We start from the raw sequence: 27898 nt of genomic DNA on the forward strand, positions 1-27898 counted from the left end.
TTGCTTTGAAGATATTAATTATTGCCTCATTTTCGTTTTGGACATTTTCTTCTCACTGCTTCTTACTGTTTCGTTGTTGTTGTTGGTTGGTTGGTTTTTTTGGTCTTTCTCCCTCGTGTGTGAGGTTTTCCTCAGTAACCCTGAATGTTCCGCTCATGTGTAAGACTGGGGACTAAAAAGCTAATTGGAAGCTCTGGGCGCGTGATGGGGGCTTGTCAGCTGACTTCCACTGTGGGTGAGGCAGCTGAGCCATTTGCTTGTAGAACCTTAAGTCAATGTCTTTAGGTCTTTCCTCCTGAACTCGTCACACTTCCCAGGAAAAAAGAGAGAAGCCTGGTGGCTGCCAAGTTCTAGGAGTTGAGTCAGAGGAAGGCTGGTGTGTCTGCTTAGTGGCCCTGTTTTCTGTGTGCCCCTCCCATGCTCAGCTGGGCCTGGGACTCTCCATATACTCCCTTCAAGAATAAGTCTCCACGTTTCTGCTGAGGTCGGGGGATGGGAAGCAGGGATTGGCAAGGTTCTCACACGCGTCCAGAAGGACCTGGTGCCGCCGATTCCTGATTCCACGGCCAACTTAGAGTTGCTTCCTGGAGAGCCGTTTCCACCTGTCCATCTGTTTCCCCAGCTTCCTAAATGTTGATGCTGCCTCCTCTCCCACATTCCCCATCGTCGTGGGCTCGCGTTTTTAAGACTTTTCTCTTCTCTCTTATCCTACCGTTTCAGGAGGCACAGGTAGGTGTGTGTGTGTGTGTGTGTGTGCCTCCCCCATCTCCACCTAGAAGCCATCACTGCCGAGATCACTGTCACAGAGACCCTGGGCGACCTCGGAAGTCACGCACGGCGGGGGAACCACAGAGGTTCAGGGTGAGGGACAGAGCCAGGATTTGTTCCCGGAGCTGGCTGTCATCCAGGTTCAGCCCCTGGCTCCTGGAGCATCCTGTCCTCCCTGCCCGGAAGTCTGGGCGGGCAGGAGTCATGGGGTCTGTTCCCAGAATGCCAGGGGCAGGGCGGCTGGGGGCAGGGCCGCCGCTGGACAAACAGATCAAAGGTGAGGCGCCCTGGGGCTGCAGACCGGGCCTGGCCGAGTGCACCATGAGGTGGGTGGAAGCCCCCAGGGTCTCCCCGTGGGGGGGGGGGGGCGGGGGGGGCGGTTGGGCCTCACTGCCCCTCCCCTGCGCTGCCCTCAGGCTGCTGGTCCTCCTGGGCGTGCTGTGGGGCTCGGCGGCCACCTCGTCCTCGGGCCCGCAGTGGCCCAAGCCCGTGTTCGGGCGCCTGGCGTCTCCCGGCTTCCCGGGCAAGTATGCCGACAACCAGCAGCGGCGCTGGGCCCTGACGGCGCCCCCCGGCTACCGCCTGCGCCTCTACTTCACTCACTTCCACCTGGAGCCCTCCTACCTCTGCGAGTACGACTTCGTCAAGGTGCCGGCAGGGCGGGCTGGGGGACGGGGACCCCCGGGGGGGGGGTGCTGGCCTCGAGGGAGGGCGGGGGGGCCGGCAGGTGACCCGCACCCCCACAGCTGAGCGCCGGGGCCACGGTGCTGGCCACGCTGTGCGGCTCGGAGAGCACGGACACGGAGCGGGCGCCCGGCAACGCCACCTTCTACTCGCCGGGCTCCAGCCTCGACGTCACCTTCCGCTCCGACTACTCCAACGAGAGGCCGTTCGCGGGCTTCGAGGCCTTCTACTCAGCAGAGGGTGAGCCGAGGGAAGGCCGCTTGGTGCGGGGGGCGGGGGGGGGGCTCTATCTTGGGCCAGCCCAGCCCTCCCTTCCGCCCCCGTCCCTCCCTGAGGCTGGATTCCGGCCAAAGCAGCAGGAGAGAGTCCCCACCTGGTCTGACATCATCATCCCAGTGCAAATATCAGCAACAGCCAGGACCTCTGCTCTAGGCTGAGCCCTATTCGGTGCCAGGTGCTGAGCCAGGATATCCTCACGGGCCCCCGTGGCGCAGGGAACCAAGCGAGCCCGTTCACAGATGGAAAGCGATCCCCCCGCTGGCCTGAGCGCTGCATCTGCCTGTGGGCTTCGAGTCTGACACTTGATTTCAGATTCCGGCTCCTGCAGGGACTTGCTGTTGGCCTCGGGCAAGTGGCGCAACCTCTCTGTGCTCATCCTGGGACTGCTGCAAGAATTTGGTGAAAGCCATTCAGAGGCCCACCCGCTGGGTTCCCGTGCTGGCCACTCCGTTCAGTAGCCTAGTCACCACGAGCAGGACCATCCAACCTTCAATGGTTTAAAAAAGATGGTATTTAGGTCTCCCTCCGAGTGTTGCAGGGAGGTCGCAGTGACCCCGGGCCTCTAGCGCTCAGCTGGGCATGAGACACCTGCAGACAAGAGGAGGCTCCTCTCAGGCCAGGCCATGATACTGGAGGGCCCCTAAACCCGAGCCTAGGCCTCAGCGATGTGCCATCTCCTTCCCTGCTGACTGCCTGCCGGTCCCTCCCCCAGACATCGACGAGTGCCAGGTGCCCCCAGGAGAGACCCCCACCTGCGAGCACCACTGTCACAATCACCTGGGTGGCTTCTACTGCTCCTGCCGTATGGGCTTTGTTCTCCACAGGAACAAGCACTCCTGCTCAGGTGAGCTGCAGCTGGAGGGGCACCCTGTGCCCAGCCCGCCCCCACCCTGCCCCAAGACACAGCCGGCTTCTCAAGGCCATAGCTGCTCTGCCCAGGCGACTGGAGGGCCCACGGGCCTTGGCCCACTAGACACTTCTCCTGGGTGACGGCTCCTTTTCAGATCTTCTGTCCACTCTCACCATCCATCCATCTACCCATCCATCCATCTACCCATCCATCCACCCACCCATCCATCCACCCTCCCAACCACCCTCCCAACCACCCACCCTCCACCCGCCCATCCACCCACCCACCTAAGCACTCATCCATCCACGTTCTCCAACTCCTCACCTGCCTCCACCCTGTCCTTGGCTCACTGTCAGTCCTCTTCAGCTCATTCACGTGGTGAGCACGTGTTAGGCCCTCACTGCGTACCTGGCCAAGCAGGACTCATCCTCCTTGGGGGGCTCCAGGATGAAGGAGTGGGGGCCCCAGGCCTGCCTCACACAAGCTCCCCTCCGTGAAACTTCAGCTCAAAGCTGCCAGTTCGGCCCCCAGCAGGCCAACCCCTTTGGCCTCCACGGCCCGGACTCCCCTCTGCGCCCCTGCCAGGGGCCTGGACAGAAAACCAGCTGGTGCCCTGGGAGCGAGCAGCCCCCACCCTCGGTGCTGAGCCTGCTCCCCAGCTCAGTGTCCCTCCCCCCGTGTCTCTCCCCGTCTCTGTTCTCTCTTCCAGAGCAGAGCCTCTAGCCTGCCCTCCAGCTCCGGTCTGGGTCGGGCAAGACCGCTGCAGCCCGCAGCCCCCATTGACCCCGCCCACGGACCTAACAATAAACTCGGCTCCACCTGCACCTGCTGCGTGTCTCTGGGGGGGGCGAAGGGTGAGGGGAGGGCAGCAGTGTGCACTCTGGCCCCGCTTCCTTCCCACCCCCGTCTCAGCCCGATGGGCCCTAGTTGGTGGGAGCCGCCTCTCTGGGGCCACAGGCTCCTTTGCCGGAGGGGCTTGCTCTGTCCTCACCCGCCCTCATTTTGATGCTGGGGCACCGCGGCCCAGAGAGGGGCAGGGGGCTCGCACAGCGGGACCGAGCTCTCGCTACTCCCCACCAGGAATCCAAGCACTGAGCTCAGAGCATCCTGGGGTCCGCCTCCTGTTCAGAGGGTACCTCAGGTCCCGGGTGTGCTGGTCCGGGGGAGTCTGACCCCGAGCAGAGAGGCCTAAGGAGGTATCGGTTCACTGATGGGCAGAGTCTGGTCCCCCACATCCGGGGGTGCTTCCTCTGTCCCATGGGGAGCAGCCACGTGGAAGCAGAAAGGCGGCGCTGGGAACCCTCACTTCCTGGAATGCCTGTGTCCCCGCCTCTGCCACCTGCGGGATGGGGGGGTCGAACCCTCCTGCGAGTGACGCCAGCAGACGTTCCCTCTGCAAAGGCAGAATCAGCTGTTTCAATGGGGAAGACGGGTACGAGACTCACTTCTCATCAGTGTGGACTTGAACTGCCCTCAATTGCCGCCCAGGGCAGAGCCTAGACCCAGGGAAGGTGGACGGGGGAGGCCTTCCTGAGTGTTCCTGGAGGGGCCCGGGGAGACTCCTCTCCTGCCACCTCCCCGTGCCCAATTCCTGGGAACAGGAAGGTGCCCTTCACTTCTCCTGGTGCCCCTTTCCCCCAGGCAGAGCCTGGCGTGGCTCGCTCCCCGCAGCCCCGGAGCTGTGACTCTGGCCCGGGGTTCCCCACACCAGGAGCCTCAGCTCAGGGCCTCCATCCTCCCTGGGGGCGTGAGAACGTACCTCCAAGTGTCACTTGTTTCAGCGAAATCCTGGAAGCCAGAGAGACCCCTCCCTAAATTGTCCCTTCAGCCACTGGGTGGGGCGTTCCGTCTTGGGAGATGCCTCTGGGGCTGGCGTGTGACAGCGGACGGGTGGCCTGAGCCACGCCGTCTGCGCCTGGCTCACCCCGCCTGTCCTCTCCCCTCTCGCCAGCCCTGTGCTCAGGCCAGGTCTTCGCCGCCCGGTCTGGGGTGCTCAGCAGCCCTGGATACCCTCAGCCGTACCCCAAACTCTCCAGCGGCACCTACAGCATCCGCCTGGAGGAGGGGTTCCGTGTCACCCTGGACTTCGTGGAGTCCTTTGACGTGGGGACGCATCCTGAGACCCAGTGCCCCTACGACTCCCTGAGGGTCTGGTTCCCCTGGCCGCTGCCTCCCCCTGGCCCGCCAGGTCCTGAGGTGACAGGGGCCTCTCCGCTTTCAGCTTCAAACAGACAAGGAGGAATATGGCCCGTTTTGTGGGAAGAAGACGTTGCCCCGCAGGATCGAAACCAAGAGCGGCTCTGACCGTCGCCTCTGCCACCGATCGGTCGGGGGACCCACACGGGCTGGAAGAGCCACTACAACAGCCCAGGTGAGGGCAGGTGGGGCTCCGATTGGGCAGGGAGCTCTTCCAGAAGCATCAAGGAGCCACATAGGATGGAACTCTTCCTGGCCGGGCCTGGGAAGTTAGGGGAGGGAAACGTTTTCCCTAATCCTCTTAGTGTCTCTGGCTGGGTCTGAAAAGCAACCTGACAGGTTAACAGGGAAAAAAAAGCATACAAGTTTATGTCATGTAAATTTTATGTGGCACAGGAGCCTTGGTAAGGAAATAAAGACTCAGAGAGACAGCTGGACCTGTGTACGTTTGTGCGAGGTCTGCAGAGGGGTGTGATATAGGCTGAGGAATATGAAGTAAGGGTGGTAAACTGGGTGGGGGGACTTAGCCAGGCCTGTTTGTTAGGATTCTTCTTGGCATCCTTTTGTCTTTGGTGATAAGGCTTCCCTCTGGGCGTAGGGAAGACACCTGTCACGTGAGGGTCTTGTGACCTGCTTCAGGGAAAAAGGGCGGCGAGGGGCGGGGAATCGAATCCGAGTGACCGGCCTGCTTCTGCCGTTTTCTCAAACTCCCAGCTTAAAATCGTCAACATGCCAAGGTGCCGTATTTCGAGGTAGTGTGTCCTGAACTCCATCAGAAGACAGGCCAGGTTTGCGTGGGGTCGTCTGTGAGGCAGGGGTCCCCTGGGAAGTGCCACACGCCCCATTCATCCACCCACTCACTCACCCCTCCATCCAGCCACCCCTCCTTGCACCCATTTACCCATCCACACAGCCGTCCTCCTCTCCGTCGCTACCTCTCACCCTCCCCTCTTCCATTCACCCAGCCATGCAACCACCCCTCCTTCCCCCTGTAGGGGAGGAAATAATCATTTTTCCTCGGCCCTTCCAAATTCTTGGCTGGGAACAAGAGACATTAACGAGAGAAAAAGAAACAAGTTTATGAACATGGATATCTCGTGCATACGTGGGAGATGACCCAGGGGAAATGAGTCTCAGAGGTGGCTTAGAATTCAGGCTTAAATTTATGTTCAGCTAAAGACAGAAGAGAGGAAGGGCACAGGGGAGCCCAGTTATGAGGAGGTGACCAGGAAAAGCATGGTAAACAAGAGTAAGATTCGTTATGTAGATTAAAGACTCTGTCTTCTTTTTTTTTGCTTTTGAAATTTAATTTTAGTAAAAATAATTTTTCTGTCTTTTCCTTTGTTAAGAGTTGCTAGTGATTTCGTCATCCTACTCCTGGGACAGAGTGGGAGACACTCTTACAAATGGAGATTTCCTCTGTAAACGTACATTTCCCTTAGAAAAGGGTAATTTCTACTCTGTTTTCAGAGTCTCTCCTGTGTCTGCTGTTTCGTAAAATAATCAGCTCAAAATACAGTTGGCTCCCCACATCCGTGCATGTAGAACCCATGGATACAGATGGCTGACACTCTGCCTTTTTTTTTTTTCTTTTGGCCGAGAAGCTTGTGGGATGATGTTAGTTTTCCGACCAGGGATTGAACCCACGCCCTCGGCAGTGCAAGCGCTGAGTCCTGACCACTGGACCACCAGGGAATTCCCTCTGCCATTTTGTGTGAGAGACTTGAGCAGCCTCAGATTTGGGGGTTCACGGGGCTCCTGGAACCAATGCCCCGCAGACATCGCAGGACAGCTATAATCCTTATGCCAGGTCGTGTTCATGGCACCCCTCACACACATCCATCCATCCATCCTTCCCTCCTTCCATCCATCCATCCATCCATCCATCCGTCCATCTTATGGATGTGCACCGGGCCCTGTGTGGGGCATACGTGATACCTCTGCTGTCAGTCCAGTCTAGTCACAGCAACATGGCCACACCCTGTGACCAGCACAGCCGAGCACCAGACACAGTGAGAGTCCAGAGGAGGCACCTGGCCCAGGCCGGGGCTGGGTGCTAACAAAAGGGGCCCGGGACAGGAAACATGCGCGATTGGACTGAAAGGATAAGTAGGTATTGGAGGAAGGTGGAAGGGTGTTCCAAGTGCAAGGGAAGTGTATGTGCCAAAGCCCAGAGGCTCCACCTTTCTTGGTGTGAGCTGTAAGAGGGCGTGATGGGGTAAGCAGAGATGGGGGCTCCCACCTGACATGGAGGGTTTGAACAGGGAGTCCGCACTCTGCCTCTCGGACCCTCCTCTAACCACCTCTTCCTCGTGACAGACCCTCAAACGTAGACGGTAGTGCTTGGTGCCACCTCCGGAGACACAAGTCCAAGTCCCCCACCGTCCGGGCACTGACCTCTGGACGTGTCTGTCCCTCTCACCACTCTCAGCCAACAGGTCTTTCAGGATGTTTCTGGAAGGACGGAGTAACTGGGCTGGAGACGCTCCAAAGCAAAGCACCCAGGGCCCCAAGCCGTGCTCAGAGCACAGGCTGCGTGGCGCCCTGGCCGTAACGCATGCTGTTTCCTGGCCACGTGACACTGAACCTCTTAACGTGACTTTTCGGAGACTTAATGTCCCAGTTATCCAACGAAGGACAAGATCTCCTTGGAGCGCTGGGGATTAGTGGGCTAACGCAGATGACATGGAGTGAGCATGGAGGAGGTATGGAGTAATTTAAAAAATGAGCGGATTGAATTTGGAAAGATATTAACCTTTGGGCCGGCTCTGTGGGAAAGGGTGAGAGACGGGTCAGGAGGGGAGAGACCAGCACTTTGGGAACATTTCATTTGCCTCTTGTTCACTTTTAAAAAGCCTTCTGTTTTCTCGTGGGTCGAAGTAATAAAACTTCTAAAACTGAAGCATTGGTTTCAGAGTGAGTGGGAGGGAAGAGTCACGTTTGCCAGGCCGGTGGGTGAGAAGGGGCCGGGACAGAGCCTGGAGGCGTGTGTGAAGGGAAATGCCAGCAGGGCCCTGGCCTGGGTATGAGGCGGCCTCGGGAAGCCCTGGGCCCCGACAGGGCCACCTGGAACATCCCTGGGGACTGGTTCCAAGAGGAGAGACTTTGGGGCCTGCCTGGGACTGAGAGTCACTGCAGGACACAGGGGTCAGCTGCTGGAGGAAGGAAGGGGCTGGGCAAATGACCTGCGTGGGCTGAGGGGTGGCCTTGGGGGAGGGGCAGCCATGGGGGAGTGGCTGAAGCCTTGGGGTGACAACAGGCCAGGGCTTGGGGGCCAGAGTGGAAGCCAGCCCTGAGCCCTGCGGGCACGTGCTCACAGGGGACGTCCGAGGCTTCCTGAGTGCCCTGAGCCCCGGTGCCTCTCTGAGCCACAGGGGCTGCTATGAGGGTCCACTGGCTGCAACCCCCTGTTGCCCAGCACTTATGAGCAAAGAGATTTCCTCTGTGCTTCACATTTGGTCCTCGCAACAGCCCTAGAAGCTGAGCAAATGTTCTTATCACTCTCAGCTTACAGATGAGGAAACTGAGGCTCTCCTGTGATTTTAACCCACGCTGTCCAGCTCTTCCCCGCCCCAAGTTACACTCCTCCGGTTTTCAGCAGTGTGTGTGAGGCCCCGGGCGTGGAGCAGATGGTCCCTTTGCCGTGACCTTGCTCCCTTACCACGTTCCTGGCTTTCTTTTCATCACTTTGGCTGAAGCCCAGGCCAGGCAACAAATCCTAATTTGTACGATAAGCAGCCGAGAGTTTAATCTTGCCTTTGGTTTTAAATCTTAAGAACTCTACCCCACTGTGGCAAGCTCTCTTTACACGTTAAGTGTTTCATTTATAAACCAAGAACTTCTAATTGCTAAATTCAGACTTGCTGCTGTAGAGCCAGCTAAACCCGACATCTGGTTTCCTTGCGCAGCTCAGCCCTGCCCTGACCCGATGGCACCACCTAACGGCCACATCTCCCCTGTGCAGGCCAAATACATCCTGAAAGACCGCTTCTTTGTCTTTTGCGAGTCGGCCTACGAACTTCTGCAAGTAAGTTAATACAAAGCTGTTTAAGTGCGCCACAATCATGACGGTTTTTGAATGAATACATATTTATATCAGCAAATATGTGAAAGGAAAATGGGGTAACAGCTGTTGTCAGCATGGTGGTTTACTTTGCCTATGATTAAACAATAAAATTCAAAGAAATGATACATTTGCTAAGAGAAACGGCTACAGAGAATTTTCTATTCTTAGGAACTCCACTTTAAAAAAAATTTTTAAAAATTTATTATTTTTGGCTGCGTTGGGTTTTCATTGCTGTGCATGGGCTTTCTCTAGTTGTGGCGGGGGGAGGGGTACTCTGTTGTTTCGGTGGCTTCTCTTGTTGTAGAGCACGGGCACCAGGCGCGCAGGCTCAGTAGTTGTGGCCCACGGGCCCAGTTGCTCTGCAGCACGTGGGATCTTCCCGGACCAGGGCTTGAACCCGTGTCCCCTGCACTGGCAGGCGGATTCTCAACCACTGCGCCACCAGGGAAGCCCGGAACTCTGCTTTTTAAAAAAGCTTTTTCTTTTTTTTTGAAAGCTGGCGATTAAAATGAACACCTTTTCTCTGTTCGCACACATTACAGCAGCTCTTGGTAAAGCAGCTGAAATGTTTGTCATGTGATCTGTGTTATCACCTTGCATTAAATCAAGCTCCTCCTGGTCAAATGACCTTTACATGAAACAACTCCTGGGCCCACAAGAAAATTAAACGGCCCTTGGAAACAGTATATTCTGCAAAGTTATAAACAGTGACCACTGTTAAGGGAGAAGGAGAATTTCAAAAAATGCTTAGTGTATTGCTTTAGGGGCACAGGTAAGAGATTAACATGTCCTCTTTATGTTCTTCAAAATGTCACTGAATTCCAGTGGTAAAATGTAATAACACTGAAAAGATAGCTGGTTATGCAACCAGTCCTGTGGAGGGACAACCGCCCCCGACCCCCCCAAAAAGTGAGACACTTCGCTCAACTTGTAAACTTCTGCGCGAGCTCTTTCCACGGCAACTTGGACCGCAAGCCTGTTCAGTTTCTGAGGAAAAAAGAAGTCATCCTGCTCTCCTTTGAAGCATAAAGCTTCAGTCAAAGCCACCTTCTTTCATTTTAAAGTCTGATTTTAGAAAAATATTGAAATAAGTCAAAAATGTCCCGCTAAATATTAGCAACGGAAAGTGACTGAGAACACACGTGTGAAGCTTCTGGAGATACTGATATTTTAAATAACTTTCCTCCAGTTAATAGCCGCAGGCCAGAAAAATTCAGACACTTTCACTCCATGTCCGATCAGGCGGATCTTCCCCAAACTTTTGACTGTCACCCTTTGGCACTTTACATAAAGCAACGGTGGAACAGCAGCAGGAGCTTGTGAGAAATCTGACGTATTCTTGGATTAAGTGGAAAGGAGAAAATACAAACTGCTGCAGAGGTCAACATCTTGAAAAGTGAGATACACACATAGGCGACATCACCAAGCACACACTTGGTATCAAGGCAGTTGGGCTGCGTGTCATGTGGGGGCTGAGACGCTCGAAGAACTACTGTGGGAGCGGAGCTCTGGGGAGCCGTTTCATGTCAACAAGGAGATGAATGTTGCCTCGAGTCCCCTTCAGGAATTGGCCCCTCAAGTCATTTGTTGCAGCCTGTCGGACAGACGGATCTCGAGACCGACCGACGCCGGAGGGCAGCAGTGCGCACGTGTGACCGCAACACCTGTAGCTGCTTCTGCTACTATTGCTGCTTCCGCTCTTTTTAAAGAATGGTTTATCAGGGCTTGAATTCCAAATTTGCTCCTCATCCCCGGTCTCTCAGAGCACTTTTAAGAGGTTAAAACAGGACCAAGCTACTAGGAAAGGTATTTGCTTCAGAAAAGTATGGTATTTAAAAATATTTCTCTAAGTAGAAAATACTCATAAATGATGGGAAATAGAGAAAATTACAAACATTATAGTACTCATAATCCCGCCGTATCAGAGTATGATCACTCTCGTTCTTTTGGTGCATAGCCCCCCAAATACATGGATCACGCATGTAAACATGTATGTATAGGCTACTGTTCGTAGGGGCATATACGCTTCAAACTGGGATGACGGTGTTCACTACCATTTTGTGAAGAATCACATACCTTATTTTTAATATTTTTAAAATTATATGTGTTAAATGGAAAAAAACACATAAATTTACAAAAATATACAGTGAAAGCCTCTCTTGCCCAAATCCTCAAACTACCTGTAAGACACTGGGGTCCATTCCTCCATACTCCTTATTTCCTATACTATTTATACTAACAGATCTATTACATACTTTTGAACTAAACCTGACTGCAACGTACTCTTCCCCCCAGCGCCGTTGGGATATCTTTCCGCAACAATCCGAGCACTCATAGGGCTGCTCGCTCTTTTTAACGACTGCATAGTATTCCATCAGCGGACCTATGCTTTTTATTTCATGTGATTTCTATTGTTTGCAGTTTTTTACTATTACATATGCTGCCATAGTTAACACCTCTGTACGTAATACTTTCACATATTTTGTGCAAGGGTTTCTACAAAATTCCTAGGGGAATATTTTTATTTCAAAATTTATATTCCCGTGAGACTACCAATTCTTTTAAAAGCCAGTAACGAAGAGCTGGCACCGAAGGACCGCTGGGCTAAGGTGGGGGTTTGAGCCCTGATCCTGCCACTTTTCACTGGGTAGTTATGGTCATCTCATCTGTAGAGAATTAAGACAACGTAGACAACGCACTTGACACAAAGCCAGACACACTGCTATTAAGTTGCTGAAAACTATGTTATCTTTTAATATCCAGAGATACATCAACAATTTTTAGATGTCTGTGTACAAAACTATGACTTTTAGACTGGTATCTCTTTGTCTCACAAATTGGTTAGTTATGTCGTATTAGTAATGTCCTAACAGTTGTGAATTCTAACCCAAACTCAAGGTATTATGACTTCCAGGTCTTCTAAAAAGGTCAACTTAGGAAAAGGATCATAAGGACAAGTCCTTCAGTCTTCTTTGTATTGTTCTATTTTTAAGGCCAACCAAATTGTACCTTTTAACATCAAACCAGACTGTACAGGCACGTGCAGGCTGCGCTGTTTTCTTTTGTGAGTGCTAAGGAAGGAATTCCAAGTGGTTTCAAATTCCCTTCCTTTAGGGAAGGCATCACACAACTCCTTGCCCACGGCCTTCACTTCAACCTCGCCATTCAGTTAGGAACAGAGATGAGTGATGCTTTAAAATCACACGGAGGTGATTCTCTCCATTTTCAGAGATGAAATGATGTCCATCTTGAATATGACTTCAAGTTATAACCACACACAGCACAACCACCTATCAGTCTCCACAGTTTTAATGTTAGGATTCAAAGTACAAACCGACTTCCCTCTCCCATGTTTATTTGTTGTTGACTGTGGCCCTCCTGATGATCTATCTACCCAGTGGCCGAGTGGACTGTATCACGGGTACCGGAGTGACCATATACAAAGCTGTGGTTAAATATCGCTGTAATGAGTTCTACACAATGAGAACAAATGATGGTAAGCAAATTGTTCAAAGTTGGGGGTGGGTGATATTCAGAACCTAAGCCCTCACGATCTGAAAATAAACTTATCCAACATTTTTGGCTAAGGCCAGATAAAAGATTAAAAGGCACTTCTTCCACCTGCTAAGTAAAGTATTATAGCAGAAGTGACTTTAATGTCAATTTGCAAGAATCTGAAAACAGATCTTATCTAGTAAATGACTACTACAAACACACAATATATTCCAAACGGTTTAATTTAACAAGTCAAAACCTTATCATTAAGCACTTAAGATCTTGATACATATTCAAGTTACACATCTAAAAGGTTTCCACTTTGCAAGCATACATGGTAATGCAGAGACCTCCTATTTATGAAATCATGTAAAATGGTTATTCAGACACCTCTATTTCCCACTGATGCTCAAGAATCTACATTTTTCAAGGGGGTATTCAAGCAAATGACAACCACCTTTTCACATGCAGTTAAACATTTTTGCTCTTTCAATGATTTGCAGGTAAATATGTGTGAGGCTGATGGATTCTGGACGAGCTCCAAAGGAGAAAAGTCACCCCCTCCCCCAGTCTGTGAGCATGGTAATGGATACATTTATACACGAGACTCATAACTGATGGAAAGCAGCACTGGGTGGCAGACCGTAAGTAGTGCTTCAGCTGTGTAGGCAGAAATGTTAGCTTCAGCACTTGGCTCTTAGACCAACTTATTTCCAAATAGTACGTTCTCATTACCCTTTCCATATGGAGAGGTTGTTGGTGCTGTGACTGTATCAGTCATTTGATTATTTTTGACCTTACAACTAGGCAAGCATAAAAAATGAAATGATTTTTTAAATTATCTTGAACCATTTATACATTTATAAACAAGATTTCTTCTCTGTAAAAATGCTATTAAAACCCAAAGCTAATAACCTCATTATTTCCCTAAGCAACTGTTTTCAATGACATCTAGTTTTTAAACATTAATGCAATTTGCCTTTATAACAGTACTTAAAAAAAAGTTCTACCAGAATCGGCTCTGAAGATACAGTTGAGTAATTTAAAAAAATCAGAAAGATAATAATATATTCATCACCCCTGAGTTATTTGGCTTAGTCTTTTTATAAAACCTGCATCTTAGCTGACACAATGCTTGTAAGCTTTAATAAGTATTCTGCCACAACAGTAAACACATTTGCCACATTAATGAGCATACTTAGTTAGCAATACATAATAAAGTTTAGTGTTTGGAAGAATCAACCAGACCAAAAATAACTTCTGAACCTGAGGGTTCCTCGCTACGACTGCAACATTCTAATTTTTAAAAGCATTTTAATGTACAAGGTGAAAGTAATTCTGCAAATCCTGTGATAGTGATCTTAGCTGCTGCCTTCCCAGAACTACATGGTAAATACCCCATTTTACAAGTAGGAAAACAGAAGCAACGAAAAGGTTATTTTTCACTTCCTACGCACATCAGCTCAGACAATTCCTGTTTGCCCTATTAAATATTTTCCCAATTGTGAGACCAAATTATTTTAGTAAAACAAATCAGTTTCTAAAAGTTAATTTTCACTCACCTCATTTTCTGTGGAGCTAAAACATACCAAATGGTTTTATCAGGTCTTTGAACAGTGTTTTAAGCAGTCTCACTTGCCTGTATAGGTGGACACCCACCAAAGTATGTGATGCAATTTTTGGTTGACAGTACATATACACAACTCCAAAGTGGTAATAATTGGAGAAAAAACACCATCGGGTGTCTATAAAGGCCCTATACATCTTTTCTCCCCCCGTTTGTGGAATATCCACCCGTACCACAGAAGGTCGTCTATATGGAGGACAAAATGCAAAGCTTGGCGATTTTCCCTGGCAAGCCCTGTTATTAGGTAAAACTACAGCAGCAGGTGCACTTCTATATGACAACTGGATCCTAACAGCTGCTCATGCTGTATATGAGCAAAGAGAAGACGGTAGAATGGGTGCCCTGAAGAGACTGTCACGTCATTATACACAAGCCTGGGCCGAGGCCGTTTTTGTACATGAACGTCACACTCATAACGCTGGTCACAGTAATGACATCGCATTGATTAAGCTGAAGAACAAAGGTGTATTAAATAGCAACATCACGCCTATTCGTTTGCCAAGAAAAGCAGCTGAATGCTTCATGAGAACCAGTGATATTGGAACTGCATCTGGATGGGCATTAACCCAGAGGGGTTTGCTTGCCAGTAATCTAATGTTTGTCGACATACCAGTTGTTGACCATCAAAACTACTGCAGCTCATGAAAAGAAGTCCTATCCGGCGGAAGGGTGACTGACAACATGCTTTGTGCTGCTTTAGGAAGTGGGGGCAAGGACAGCTGTAAAGGCAATAGTGGGGGCCATTAATGTTTCTACATAACGAGACACAGAAACGGTTTGTGGGAGGAACAGTGTCCTGGCGTTCCATTAATTGTGGGGAAGCAGATCAGTATGGGGTCTACACAAAAGTCATTAACTACATTCCCTGGATCAAGAACATAATTAATAATTTTTAACTCGTGTGTCTTCAGTGAGTACATGATTCTTTGTTCTAAAAAATACCTGTAAAAGACCTCAGCAGCAAACCGACCTGAGAAACAAACAGGACAGTTGCCGTTCCACCTCAAAACCAAACCAAACTACAGGCGAGATGTGCCTTTCAGGCACTTCTTCACTTGCCACTTTTCCACCACTTACTCTTTGATTGAAGGGGACATAAACCATTGTAGTGATATTCATTGTTGCCAATCCAATAGAAACTCACTGGTTAAATTTGGATTTACTTACAAAAGTCCAGTGTCTTTTTGTACTGGCCATTTGCATTTCTGGAAATTGCCTGTTCATGTTCTTTAACTGTTTTTCTCCAGTTTTTTGTACTTGTTCTTATTGTTCTCTGAGAGTGTTACATATTATAGCAGTATTGGTTCAGGAATTACTTTGAATCATGTTTTTCTTGAGTAGATAAATTGGAAATATCAATACTTTGGCCTAGGTATAGACTGATTTCCATGTTAAAACCAATGCTGTAGTTTTTCACTTCTCAAACGGGCAGACAAAAAGAACATGGAACAGCACTATCTCACACTGTCAAGGGCAACGAGTTTTCTGAAGGACAATTTGGCTATAGATTTCACAAGTCTTAAAAGCATGCATACTCTTTGACCTGGTAATTCCAATGCTAAGATTTTAATTAAGCTGTGAGGATGTTCCTAGCACTTGGTAATAACCTAAATATTTTATTTTCAGATTCAGAAGACAGTTGAATCAAGTGTAGCATTTCCATAAGATGAAACACAACATTAAAAATAAGTGGCGCTATTATTGATAAATCCATCTGTAGTGTTTTTTTCCTTCTTACCACGAACGTGGAATACTTGGGCACACTTAAAAATAGATTACAGATCATACAACAGCTAAGTACAGAACTTAAATACACAGTTAAGAGTTACTCTCCTAGTATTCAACAACAACAAATTATTCTAATTATCACATACATCTTCTGAATTACTAAGTACTCAACATCTTTTTCCTAAGGACAGCATTTAAGCTCTGACTTAACCTTAAAAATCTCATTTCATTCAGTTGGCCATTCCTTCCTAAAAAGCTTTAATACTTATTAACATTTAACAAAGTTTTTCATTCGAGCCAAACAGTTACCATTATATGTAGAAATTCGTTGTTTTGACTAACTTCTCTTGTGCATATGAAGTGCAGCTTCTTTAGACTCACTTTTTAAAGGTGACTTTCCAACATCTTTGTCACATTAAAAAAAAGAAAGAAAGAAACTGTGTTTTTCCAGTAAGACTCCAGACACTAAACTGTGGTGGCAACAAAAATTTTTATTCAACTGGTTCAAAAAATTTTCTAGAATGAATGCATTTAGATGACCAAATAGACTTTAAAAACAAATCTTTGCCAAATAGTTTACTTCTAAACTTCATTTTTTTTTTTTTCTTTAGGGTAGAATTAAATACCCATAGCTATGTAGTACCGTAAACATGTTAACAGAAGGCTAGTCAACATTGAAAGCCTTCTAAGACTGGTAACTAGATTTACACAAGTGTAAATAAGGGATCAAAACCATGCCATTGACAAAGGTAACTTACCCCTGGGCTCCTTGAAGGCTTGCCAGTTTAGTCTTTGGAGGTCCCCGAATAGCATTTTAAGTGTTACCAAGTTACTGCTGCTGAGTAAGAGTGCAAGTGCTAAAATGCAAAATTCAGATGGTACAGGGTTTGGAAATCATGCAATTTAGATGCAGAAAAAAAAAAAAATTAAAACAACGCAAGATCCTTTTACAGAGGAAACTGAATAAGACAATGTGGCGACCGTCTAAAGGACGACTTCAAGTCTTCAAGTTTTAAACACGTAACTTGCAAAACGACAAACCTATTTATCATAATCTAATTAGATAAGGGCATTAGGTAAATTATCAGCACAAAAACTTACATTCCTCCATTAGAAAAGCTCAACTCTCACAGAAGTGAGTTACATCTTAAGTACAACAGAGAATATATTATTGCTTTTACATACTTAATGCATCGTGAGAGTCTAATCTGAGTTTTATAAGCGATTTTATTCAACATTACTCTATTTCCCCACCTTTGGAAGACAAAGCCCACTTCACTTAACACTGCCACAGACAGACAACCCACCCTGCTCGTTCTTAAAGTTATCAGGCTTCTTAATGGATTTCAGGCACAGGATAATTTGTGGTTTCTTCTACTTTATCCCTATTGCAATTAATTCCACTTTTCAAATCCCCAACTCGAAAGGTGCTGATATTCCCTTCAATTGATAGGCTTTGCTACAAAGCATTTTAAAATAATTAACATTGCTTTGCCCACTCCTCCAAAGAAGAATATTTTTAGAAGGCATGATTTCCCAATGGAAGTTTATAACAGGCCAGGTAAACAGAACATCACCCAAATGCACGGAGGCACTAAGAAAAAGCTGGAGGGTACTGCTTACCATTTTAGGTGCGGTCACCCAGACTTATTAAAAACTAGATTTAAAAAGAAAAAAAAAAAAAAACTTTTCACTTTGGACAATGCAAGAACAAATAGCAATTAAGTCTGGGTATCAGGTGTCAATGCATGACAGGTGATGAATCCATTTGACTTGAGACAACTTTTCAAATAAGTTTATTTGAAGCAAAATAAACTACTGCCAAGAAACTTTATGAAAGTTCCATCTCAAAAGGGTCAAAAAAGGGGAATTAACTGCTATGAATTCTTTGCATTCAGGGCTGCAAAACAAAGACACATATTATTTAAATCAGTTTTATTTAAGAATTTCCAACATTGACAACTCTTATAAAAAGCATCCAAGCACAGGACACAGAACTGCAGCAAACAGCATTCTTAGGGGTAGCTAACAGACATTAGAACTTCCACCCGATTTTGAGACACCCCGAGCTCACTGGTGAACTCTGCTTCCAAGTACTCCTGCAAAGCACACCACAAGCTCAGTCCATGTTCTCAACCCATCAGCTTCAGTTCACATTACCACACTTACAGATCAATAACAGAAGAGAACACACACCATACAGCATTCACAGCAGTTGACAAAGGGGTAGGGGAAATACAAGTATCGTTTCACTTAACACATTCAGCTAACGTGGGTTATCTAAGAACAAAACTCACTTAAAGTCTTCCAACAGATGTGGATGTCCTTTGAATGCAAAAAACATTCGTACGTTATTTGCTATCATTGCTCTCTGCACACTCTCTCACCAAAGCCACAGGGATTGAGAGACACATCTCTCCAAGTTAAAAAATATCCATTATGCACCACCAAGTCTCTGCACGCGCTCTCTCCTTTTCTCGCTCATACTAGCCTTTCATGCCTCGGCACCACCATCAATCCCACACAAGGTTTCAAAAGTTCAAACAGCCTTCTGGTTCCATATCACAGCCTTGCGTTCATAGCGTTGATACGACTCCATGAAATAAAGAGTAGCGGATAAAAATGGGACACCCACCGTCAAAGACACAGCCTGTGCAGCGTGATGACGAATTCTTGAATGAGAAAGCATGTAGACAGAAGTATTCCTATGGCAGAATATTTACAGCACTACTTTCAATGAAGTGCTTCTTCCATAAACATTTGAAATGAGATGAACTGCAGAGATTAAATGAAGGCTTCATATTGTACTTTTGTATATGAAGGGAGACAAGTGTTAAAAAACAAAACAAAAAACAAAAGAACCAAACACTGTGACACCATGATCTCCAAAAAGGAGATTTTCCTAAGGAAAAAATCCATATGGTGGGGTTCAAATTAAAACAAGGAGGAAAGAATGTAGTTCTAACCAATGGTTTCCATTTTGAACATGCAAAGAATTCACTTGACAAGTCCAGGGATAAAATATTACAGGAGAAACCTTTTGATATCAATTGTAGTGTGTTGGTTTACCAATCAGGCAAACAGCAGTTCACTTTCAAACACTCAATATTTCATTTCAACCCTTTATGTAACAAAACTTATAAAATTCCTTTAGCTCTTCCTCTTTTTCTAAAGAAAAATGTCAAAAATACTGCTGAATATACTCCACACTGAACAAACCAATTTTGAAAATTCTTAGTACATACGTATTTTACAATATACTTACCATGAGTTTAGAAAAATCTGAATTCCCACCAGTTTATACCAACTAACGATAACCCAACGTCTACATTCCCCAGCCAGAAGATTTAGAATCCATGCTTGAGCCAAAGCCTCCGTTAAAACCACTGCCTGACCCTGCATTCGATGCTGATCCCCAACCAATTGCTGCACCTGAATTAGAACCACTGTAAGAGTTGTTTCCAGACCCAAAAGCCTGGTTTGGCTCCCTCTGCATGTTGCCTTGGCTTTGGTTATTACCCGATGGGCCTGACTGGTTCTGCTGACTGGCTAACATGCCCATCATACCCCAGCTGCTCTGAAGAGCTGCCTGGGCTGCAGCCATCATCGCTGGATTAATGCTAAAAGCACCGAAGTTCATCCCTCCGCCCATATTACTACCCTGATTGTTTCCCAAACCAGCTCCACCCCCTCTACTGTTCCCAAAGCCACCCTGATTCCCAAAGCCACCTGGATTACCACCAAATCTTCCACTTCTTTCTAACTGTCTATTGCTATTGTGTTTAGGTTCAGCATTGGATATATGTACGCTGATTCCTTTAATGATCAAGTCCTCGCCACAAAGAGACTGGGCGACCTACAAAAAAATAAGGGATGTAAATAAAGGAGATTAAACCACTGACTCATACATCAAAGTAGCAATAAAACTTAGATTTCAAGCCATCATCTAAACTGGAGAAAAAATAGGCAATGAACACTTATTTCATTTAAAACCATAAAATAGCCTTTAGCTTTAGTAACAGCAGCAGGGATTTTTTAGTTCATTTTCAAAGGACATGTAACATCCCCACTTAAACCTCATGTACTAAAAATATATCTAAGGGGTTTATCACAAATACTTAGGCCCATATACCCCACAGCGGACAAGGTCAGAGAGCTTAGCTAAGGGTGGCAATTAGCTGGAAGGGCAAAGTTCAACAGAAATTACCTAATTAGCTGGGACAAAATTATTAAGAGAAAATACCTGATCATCTGCAAATGTAACAAAGGCAAAAGCCCTGAACGGTTTGGGAATGAAGACATCCACCACTTCTCCGTACTGGCAAAAAAACTGCCGCAACTCATCAGCAGTCATGTCTTCCGTACAACGCCCAACAAACACCTTTCTGCTTCTCAAAGGCTCATCTGGGCTTTGCTGGTCAAATTGAAAGGAAGAAAACCATCAGAAATATTTTATGAGCAATGAAAACAGCATTATGGTAGAGGATGTAATACAACCTATCTGCCTTTTATATTAGGTGAGTCATTAAAAAGTAGATACATTCTTATTTTTTGCATTAGCACTTCTTCTTGTAAGACTTCAAGAATAAAGTTTTAAAGTTTAAAGTTGATGAAAGTATATATATATTTTTTAACATCTTTATTGGACTATAATTGCTTTACAATGGTGTGTTAGTTTCTGCTTTACAACCAAGTGAATCAGTTATACACATACATATGTTCCCGTATCTCCTCCCTCTTGCGTCTCCCTCCCTCCCACCCTCCCTATCCCACCCCTCTAGGTGGTCACAAAGCACCGAGCTGATCTCCCTGTGCTATGCGGCTGCTTCCCATTAGCTATCTATTTTACCTTGGTAGTGTATATACGTCCATGCCACTCTCACTTCGTCCCAGCTTACCCTTCCTCCTCCCCATGTCCTCAAGTCCATCCTCTACGTCTACGTCTTTATTCCTGTCCTCCCGTTAGGTTCTTCAGAACCTTTTTTTTTAGATTCCACATATATGTGTTAGCATACGGTTATTTTTCTCTTTCTGACTTCACTCTGTATGACAGACTCTAGGTCCATCCACCTCACTACAAATAACTCAATTTCGTTTCTTTTTATGGCTAATATTCCAATGTATATATGTGCCACATCTTCTTTATCCATTCATCCGTCGATGGACACTTAGGTTGCTTCCATGTCCTGGCTATTGTAAATGCAATGAACATTTTGGTACATGACTCTTTTTGAATTATGGTTTTCTCAGGGTATATGCCCAGTAGTGGGATTGCTGGGTGGTATGGTAGTTCTATTTTTAGTTTTTTAAGGAACCTCCATACTGTTCTCCACAGTGGCTGTATAAATTTACATTCCCATCAACAGTGCAAGAGGGTTCCCTTTTCTCCACACCCTCTCCAGCATTTATTGTTTCTAGATTTTTTGATGATGGCCATTCTGACTGATGTGAGGTGACACCTCATTATAGTTTTGATTCGCATTTCTCTAATGATCTGGGATGTTGAGCATCCTTTCATGTGTTTGTTGGCAATCTGTACATCTTCTTTGGAGATGTATCTATTTAGGTCTTCTGCCCATTTTTGGATGGGGTTGTTTGTTTTTTTGATATTGAGCTGCATGAGCTGCTTGTAAATTTTGGAGATTAATCCTTTGTCAGTTGCTTCATTTGAAAATGTTTTCTCCCATTCTGAGGGTTGTCTTTTGGTCTTGTTTATGGTTTCCTTTGCTGTGCAAAAGCTTTTAAGTTTCATTAGGTCCCATTTGTTTTTGTTTTATTTCCATTTCTCTAGGAGGTGGGTCAAAAAGGATCTTGCTGTGATTTATGTCATAGAGTGTTCTGCCTATGTTTTCCTCTAAGAGTTCTACAGTTTCTGGCCTTATATTTAGGTCTTTAATCCATTCTGAGTTCATTTTTGTGTATGGTATTAGGGAGTGTTCTAATTTCATTCTTTTACATGTAGCTGTCCAGTTTTCCCAGCACCACTTATTGAAGAGGCTGTCTTTTCTCCACTGTATATTCTGGCCTCCTTTGTCAAAGATAAGGTGACCATAGATGTGTGGGTTTATCTCGGCTTTCTATACTGTTCCACTGATCTATATTTCTGTTTTTGTGACAGTACCATACTGTCTTGATTACTGTAGCTTTGTAGTAGTCTGAAGTCCGGGAGCCTGATTCCTCCAGCTCCGTTTTTCTTTCTCAGGATTGCTGTGGTTATTCAGGGTCTTTTTTGTTTCCATACACACTGTGAAATTTTTTGTTCTAGTTCTGTGAAAAATGCCATTGGCAGTTTGATAGGGATTGCACTGAATCTGTAGATTGCTTTGGGTAGTATAGTCATTTTCACAGTGCTGACTGTTCCAATCCAAGAACATGGTATATCTCTCCATCTGTGTGTATCATCTTTAATTTCTTTCACCAGTATCTTATACTTTGACGAAAGTATATTTGGATTAAGGAAAGTTGATGAATGAGAAATGTCTTGGCAAAGATGATAATGTTCCAAATAAGCAAGTCTTGCTTGCTTGGAACAAGTTAGGCTTTTTAAAAAGATTAACATATTCTAATTGTTTTTATTAACATGTAACTATGTAAGAAATTGTTAAATCACTAAAAATAACAAGAAAAAAGGAAGAACAAAACGAACAATGTTTTAGTTTGCAGGAGCAATGAACTAAATATTTCAAACAAACATATAAAATATTCAGCATGCATTAAGATCCTGAGACTTTAACAAGGCAAAAGATTTAAAAATCACACACTGCCACTACATTTTCCAACTGTAATGTTTTATTTTAGTGTCTTCTAAGTAAGTCTGTCAGCAAAAATGGCCAAAGAAGAGGGGGAAAAAAAAAAAAAAAAAAAAGAGCAAAGTACCTTAGAATTTGGAAGTTTACAGTCACACCATCGTCCATCTATCATATGTCGTTGTGACATTACTTTCACCTGGGTTTCATATTCCGTAAAACGAACGAAGCCAAATCCTTTTGAATGACCAGTTTTAATATCTTTCTTGACCTAGAAAAAAATCATTTAAATTTACTAAAACCACACACACACGTAACCAACTCAGAGTACATACGTGAAGGGAAATAGTATAAACCAAATTTCTTTTCAGCGCCCCTTACATATACACATAACAAATATTAAAAATATCATCGGGGGCTTTCCTGGTGGCGCAGTGGTTGAGAATCTGCCTGCTAATGCAGGAGACACGTGTTTGAGCCCTGGTCTGGGAGGATCCCACATGCCGTGGAGCAACTAGGCCCGTGAGCCACAACTTACTGAGCCTGCGCGTCTGGAGCCTGTGCTCTGCAACAAGAGGCCGCGATAGTGAGAGGCCCGTGCACCACGATGAAGAGTGGCCCCCGCTTGCCACAACTAGAGGAAGCCCTCGCACAGAAACGAAGACCCAACACAGCAAAAATAAATAAATTAATTAATAAACTCCTATCCCCAACATCTTCTTTAAAAAAACAAAAATATTATCGGGACTTCCCTGGTGGCGCAGTGGTTAAGAATCCGCCTGCCAACGCAGGGGACACAGGTTTGAGACCTGCTCCGGGAACACCCCACATGCCGCAGAGCAACTAAGCCCATGTGCCACAACTACTGAGCCTGCGTTCTAGAGCCCACGAGCCACAACTACTGTGCCCACGTGCCACAACTACTGAAGCCAGTGTGCCCAGAGCCCGTGCTCCGCAACAAGAGAAGCTACTGCAGTGAGAAGCCTGCACCCTGCAACGAAGAGCAGCCCCCGCTCGCCACAACTAGAGAAAGCCCACATGCAGCAAAGAAGACCCAATGCAGCCAAAAATAAATAAATAAATAAATTTATTTTTAAAAAAAAAATAAAGAAAGAAAACTTATTAAAAAAATATATCATCTACTGAACATGAAAGGCAGCATCACTAAAACAACAGGAATTCTGGGTGCTCATTCACTGAGAAAGAAAAACTGTTAAATGAAATCAAAGTTTACCTGAACCATAAGAACTTCTCCAAAGGTACTGAAATATTCTTTTAGATCCTGTTCAGTTGTTTTCCATGGGAGGCCCAACACTATTAAGTCCGATGTTTTCTGGACTGCTCTCTTCACTTTCACTGCTGATGAAGCATCTGTTTCATCCATTTTCCTTTTGTTATCTACACAAAATGAGCAGAAACCTTTCAGAACTTTCATTTAACACTTCATAAAACACACCTCCCCTTCATCCAGAAATGAGAAGCAAAAACATTCTCAGAACAGTTAAGATGCTGGAAACTTTTGCCAAAGAGTGATGTTAGCTCTCACAGACAGAATAAGAATTGAATAGGTGGCTAAGGTGCTTTTCTGGAGAGCCAATCCAGGGATTCCAACCTCTGGTTCCATAATGTCTCAAGATTACAACTGTATGTTCTCCCCTCTCAAAAGGTGTATCAAAACAAAAGTTACTTCACTTTCACTTTAAAATACATTAAGGAAGGAAAAAAAAACAGGTTGAATAACTGTGATACTATCTTTGTGCCTATTAAATATATTTGCTTGATTATTTTAAGGCGTATAACTTGAAGACCACTAAAAAATTAGCAACTTTTATCTCCAGCTGTGGATTTAAGGGTGATTTCAATTTTCTTTCTTTTTGTTTCGTTTCTAAACTTTCAGCAATGAACTCACGTTACTTTTGTAATAAAAAAGAAAACTGGACTTCCCTGGTGGCGCAGTGGTTAAGAAATCTGCCTGCCAATGCAGAGGACATGGGTTTGAGCCCTGGTCCGGGAAGATCCCACATGCCGTGGAGCAACTAAGCCGTGCGCCACAACTACTGAGCCTGCGCTCTAGAGCCTGCAAGCCACAACTACTGAAGCCCACGTGCCTTGAGCCCGTGCTCCATAACAAGAGAAGCCACCGCAATGAGAAGCCCGCGCACCGCAACCCAGAGTAGCCCCTGCTCATCGCAACTAGAGAAAGCCCGCGCGCGGCAACGAAGACCCAAAGCAGCCAAAAATAAATAAATATAAATAAATTAAAAAAAAAAACAAAAACACCTAAGGTTATTTTTTTAAAAATCAGTATTTGGAAGAGGAACTAAATGAAATTCAGACATACAGACCATTTTTTGGAGTACTGTCAGGTTCACAGCAAAACTGAGGAAGGCAGAGACTTCCCATATACCCCCGCTCCCCACACCTGCAGAGCCCCCCCAGCATCAATATCCCCCACCAGGGTGGTACGTTTGTTACAACCATGAATCTACATCGACACATTACTTTATAAATGACATTTTAAGTTTGGATAAATATTAATCTACAGCCAATGGATCAAGAAACTACATACTAAAAAAAAAAATCAAGTTGATGCTATTAAGAATTTTCTTGATATATAAAAAAATTTCTTGATGCAACGTCTTAAATACTGACCAAATAATGACTTTGTTGCAATATTACGTTACAAAAAAAGTAACGGATCAACCAACTAGCACACTTCTACTGCTAAAATGTACTCATTTCCTTGGCTCACTTCTACATCTTCATGCTTCCTTTAAGATTAAAAACATCACTGATAAGGGGCAGTGAGAATAAGACCAGAACCCAAAGTTGTAATTACGACTGTACTAATTCAAGATTTGGGCTACTACAACTGGTGTTCATTTAAGGAGGAAAAAAAAAGATCAGCTGGATGAATGATGTAAGCCCGCAAGGACAAAGACCAAACCAAAATACTGAGGCACTTCAGAAAAATCTGTTTACAACAGACCGATACAACTGCAAAGCATTCTTAATTCCTTAAATTTTGCATTAGCTCAGCAACGTTAGTCCAGATAAATGTTTAAACACAGTTTCTAAAAAATGTCCTGTAATTTCCAATTTTCACTAATTTAAACTAGTAATCCTTCAAACTTGTCTGACGGTAACGTTTAAAGAAATACTTGGGCTATAGGCGACAGTTCACCATGAAGAGGCCATGACCTATGACCTAGAATGAGACACAAACCTATACTTTATACTTTAGCATCACGGCAAAACCAAATGGCAACAAACCTTTGGGATAGTTGACAACATACACCAGGTTCCCCCAGCCAGCATCAGGGGCGTGCAGAATTCCTTCTACCAGACGGACACCTCTCATACATTGAGACACTGGATTCCTGTAGCGAAGCCCGCATGCCCCTGGAAACTGGGCTGTAACTGTGGACAGCAGAACTGTCCCATCGTCTTCTGATGGTATTTCAATGGGCTCGTCATTCTCATCTTCGGTTACCCGAATATATTCGGACATCTTTGCTTGTCTTGCTTAAATGGAAAAGAGATACGAATGACCAACGCTTGTGTCAAAGTAATTATCCCAGCTAATACCACTACCATGTCACTGTTCTGAATTCCAGAAAAATTCTCGGTGTTTGATTTCTTATAGGTGTTGGTTATCCCTGAAAAATGAGGAGATACAGGCAAGAACAGCTATTCCTATTAAAATATAATGCCTTGCTAGTTCATTCATTCATTCATTATTTGATGAGTGCCTACTATCCATCAGGTGCTGCAACTATTAACTGTGTGTGAAACCACAGTCCCAGCTGGCATGCTGGTTGCAACGGGGGAGATAAGCAGGAGAAAGAAAGCAAACAAGTAATATTTTATTACAATCGTGATTATGCTACTGGAAAGGAGTAGTCCTGAGGATTGGGAAGAAACTAAACTGGTTGAGATGTGTGAGGGGAACGTCAAAGTGGATTTCCCTAAGAAAGCGATGCAGAAACTGAGTCTTGAAAACTAAACAGGAGCAGTGAACGAGATGAAGAGAGGAAGGAAAAAGTGCCTCCCTGTTCCAAATCTGGGGACTTCTGGGGGCTCTCCAAACTTGAGCCGCAATGGCAGCGGCGACAGGTCCTTCGCGACGCGGGCCGCCACCTCCCAGAAGCCAGTGCGTGACAACCGTGGGAGGAGTTTTTAAGCGCGGCCGGAGTGGGACCGCTGGGGCACCAGGCCTAAACGCTGTCCTGTTGCCGAGTACGAAGGCACAAAACAGTGCCCGGGCCCGGAAGCCAGGCCAAACCTCTGCCTCGGGCTGCACGGCTCCGCGGGCCCGGCGTCCCTGCATCGGCGCCGACTGCCACTCCGCGCCAGGCCCTAACGTCGCTCCCACGCGAGCCCGCTCGGGCAGAATGAGGCAGGCCCGGCCCCACGGCTCCTTTCCCGGGGCGGGGGCAGCCCCACTGCGGGAGCCGAGGCACACAGGGCGTCCTCAGTGAGAAGCATCCGCGACTCACCCGCTAGGCCGCTGCTAGGAAGCTCGACAGGGAAACTGAAGCAGCGAGGAATCCAATAGCAGCCCAGCGACCACTTCGCTCCCACAAAATGGCGCTAGGGCCGCCTCCTCCCACCTCCGGCCGTCGTCCTCTCCCACCGGTTTCCCGTCCAGAGGGGGAGGCCGCCGCACAGAGACACAACGACCCTTTCCCCAGAGAGTCAGAACGCCCTTCTCGGAGTCTGAGTATAGGGGGCGGATTTGAATGCTAAAAAGGGACCAGAACCTGGGCCTGAAAAGCTAAAAATGGGAAAAAATGCTGAGGCGTAGGCTTTTAGCTCCCCCCCACGTAGCATAATAGATGGCTTCGCCCGACCGACCGCCGGCCCTGGGTCTCGGCCGGAGCTCGCGCACTTTTAAAGTGCGCGAGACTAGCTTAGGGGCCGGGCCGGACCAGGCGGGGCGGGGCGGGGCGGGGCGGGGCACCTGGGCCCTCCTGACCATTGCGAGACTAGGGAGGGCAGCGGAGGCTAAGACGTTTTTATCTAAAAAGCCAGCCAGGTTCGTCCTCTCTTCTCTCCCCAGCCAACCTCCACACCTGGAGAGAATAACGTTGTTCTAAATAATACCGAGCATAGTGCCTACTGTGTACCAGGTGCTTCCTAAGTCCTCATATATTTAATTACCCCAACAGTCATGTATGGTAGGTGCTATTGATGTTATCCGCACATACAGGTGAGGAGGAAACTGAGGCACAGAGAGGCTCAGGATCTTGCAAAAATAAGGTCACCCAGGTAGTAAATGGTGAATCTGGGATTTGACCCCTAATTCTAATGCTAATGTATTCCAGCTAAGTACGCTAATAATAATAGTGTACTTCATCTATTTTGACATATGTTATGTTTCACATTTCTGAAATCAGTATGTGATTTCAGTTCCAGTTCCACTGATGATATGTCCTAGTTTAACTGGCAACAATCTT

The 27898-nt window shown here is 46.4% G+C and overlaps 2 protein-coding genes across 3 annotated transcripts; one reads left to right on the top strand and one right to left on the bottom strand.

Annotated features, from left to right (window-relative positions):
• Window positions 1-972: 972 nt before the first annotated feature.
• On the top strand, window positions 973-15086 carry MASP2 (MBL associated serine protease 2). Its single transcript, XM_067017580.1, is given in 17 exon segments — window positions 973-1021; window positions 1024-1045; window positions 1185-1416; window positions 1515-1692; window positions 2444-2575; window positions 4533-4684; window positions 4803-4876; window positions 4878-4917; window positions 4919-4952; window positions 8686-8804; window positions 9111-9112; window positions 10408-10484; window positions 12204-12229; window positions 12231-12350; window positions 12842-12916; window positions 14113-14704; window positions 14707-15086. Coding segments are annotated over 17 exon segments (2079 nt in total). The 3' UTR covers window positions 14862-15086.
• Window positions 15087-17613: 2527 nt separating this feature from the next.
• Window positions 17614-27327, bottom strand: TARDBP (TAR DNA binding protein). 2 transcript variants are annotated; one of them, XM_059057919.2, is made up of 6 exons: window positions 26939-27327; window positions 25713-25964; window positions 23674-23837; window positions 22570-22710; window positions 19937-20107; window positions 17614-19549 (listed from the first exon to the last, which is right to left on the bottom strand). In XM_059057919.2, the coding sequence occupies exons 2-6, from the start codon at window positions 25948-25950 to the stop codon at window positions 19019-19021; spliced, it is 1245 nt and encodes a 414-aa protein (XP_058913902.1). In that variant the 5' UTR covers window positions 25951-25964; window positions 26939-27327; the 3' UTR covers window positions 17614-19018. The 2 variants fall into 2 exon arrangements, with proteins under 2 accessions (XP_058913902.1, XP_058913905.1); XM_059057922.2 differs by having other exon boundaries at window positions 25713-25960; window positions 26939-27269.
• Window positions 27328-27898: the final 571 nt, after the last annotated feature.

This window comes from Kogia breviceps, chromosome 1 (assembly GCF_026419965.1).
Source record: "Kogia breviceps isolate mKogBre1 chromosome 1, mKogBre1 haplotype 1, whole genome shotgun sequence".
NCBI lineage: Eukaryota > Metazoa > Chordata > Mammalia > Artiodactyla > Physeteridae > Kogia > Kogia breviceps.

Excerpts from the sequence above, each read along its gene's own strand:
- TARDBP (XM_059057919.2), bottom strand. The coding sequence starts at position 25,950 with ATGTCCGAATATATTCGGGTAACCGAAGATGAGAATGACGAGCCCATT. Across the intron at positions 23,838-25,712 it reads TGTTGTCAACTATCCCAAAG|ATAACAAAAGGAAAATGGAT; the intron begins GTTTGTTGCCAT and ends CATTTTGTGTAG. Across the intron at positions 22,711-23,673 it reads GAGAAGTTCTTATGGTTCAG|GTCAAGAAAGATATTAAAAC; the intron begins GTAAACTTTGAT and ends ATTTTTTTCTAG.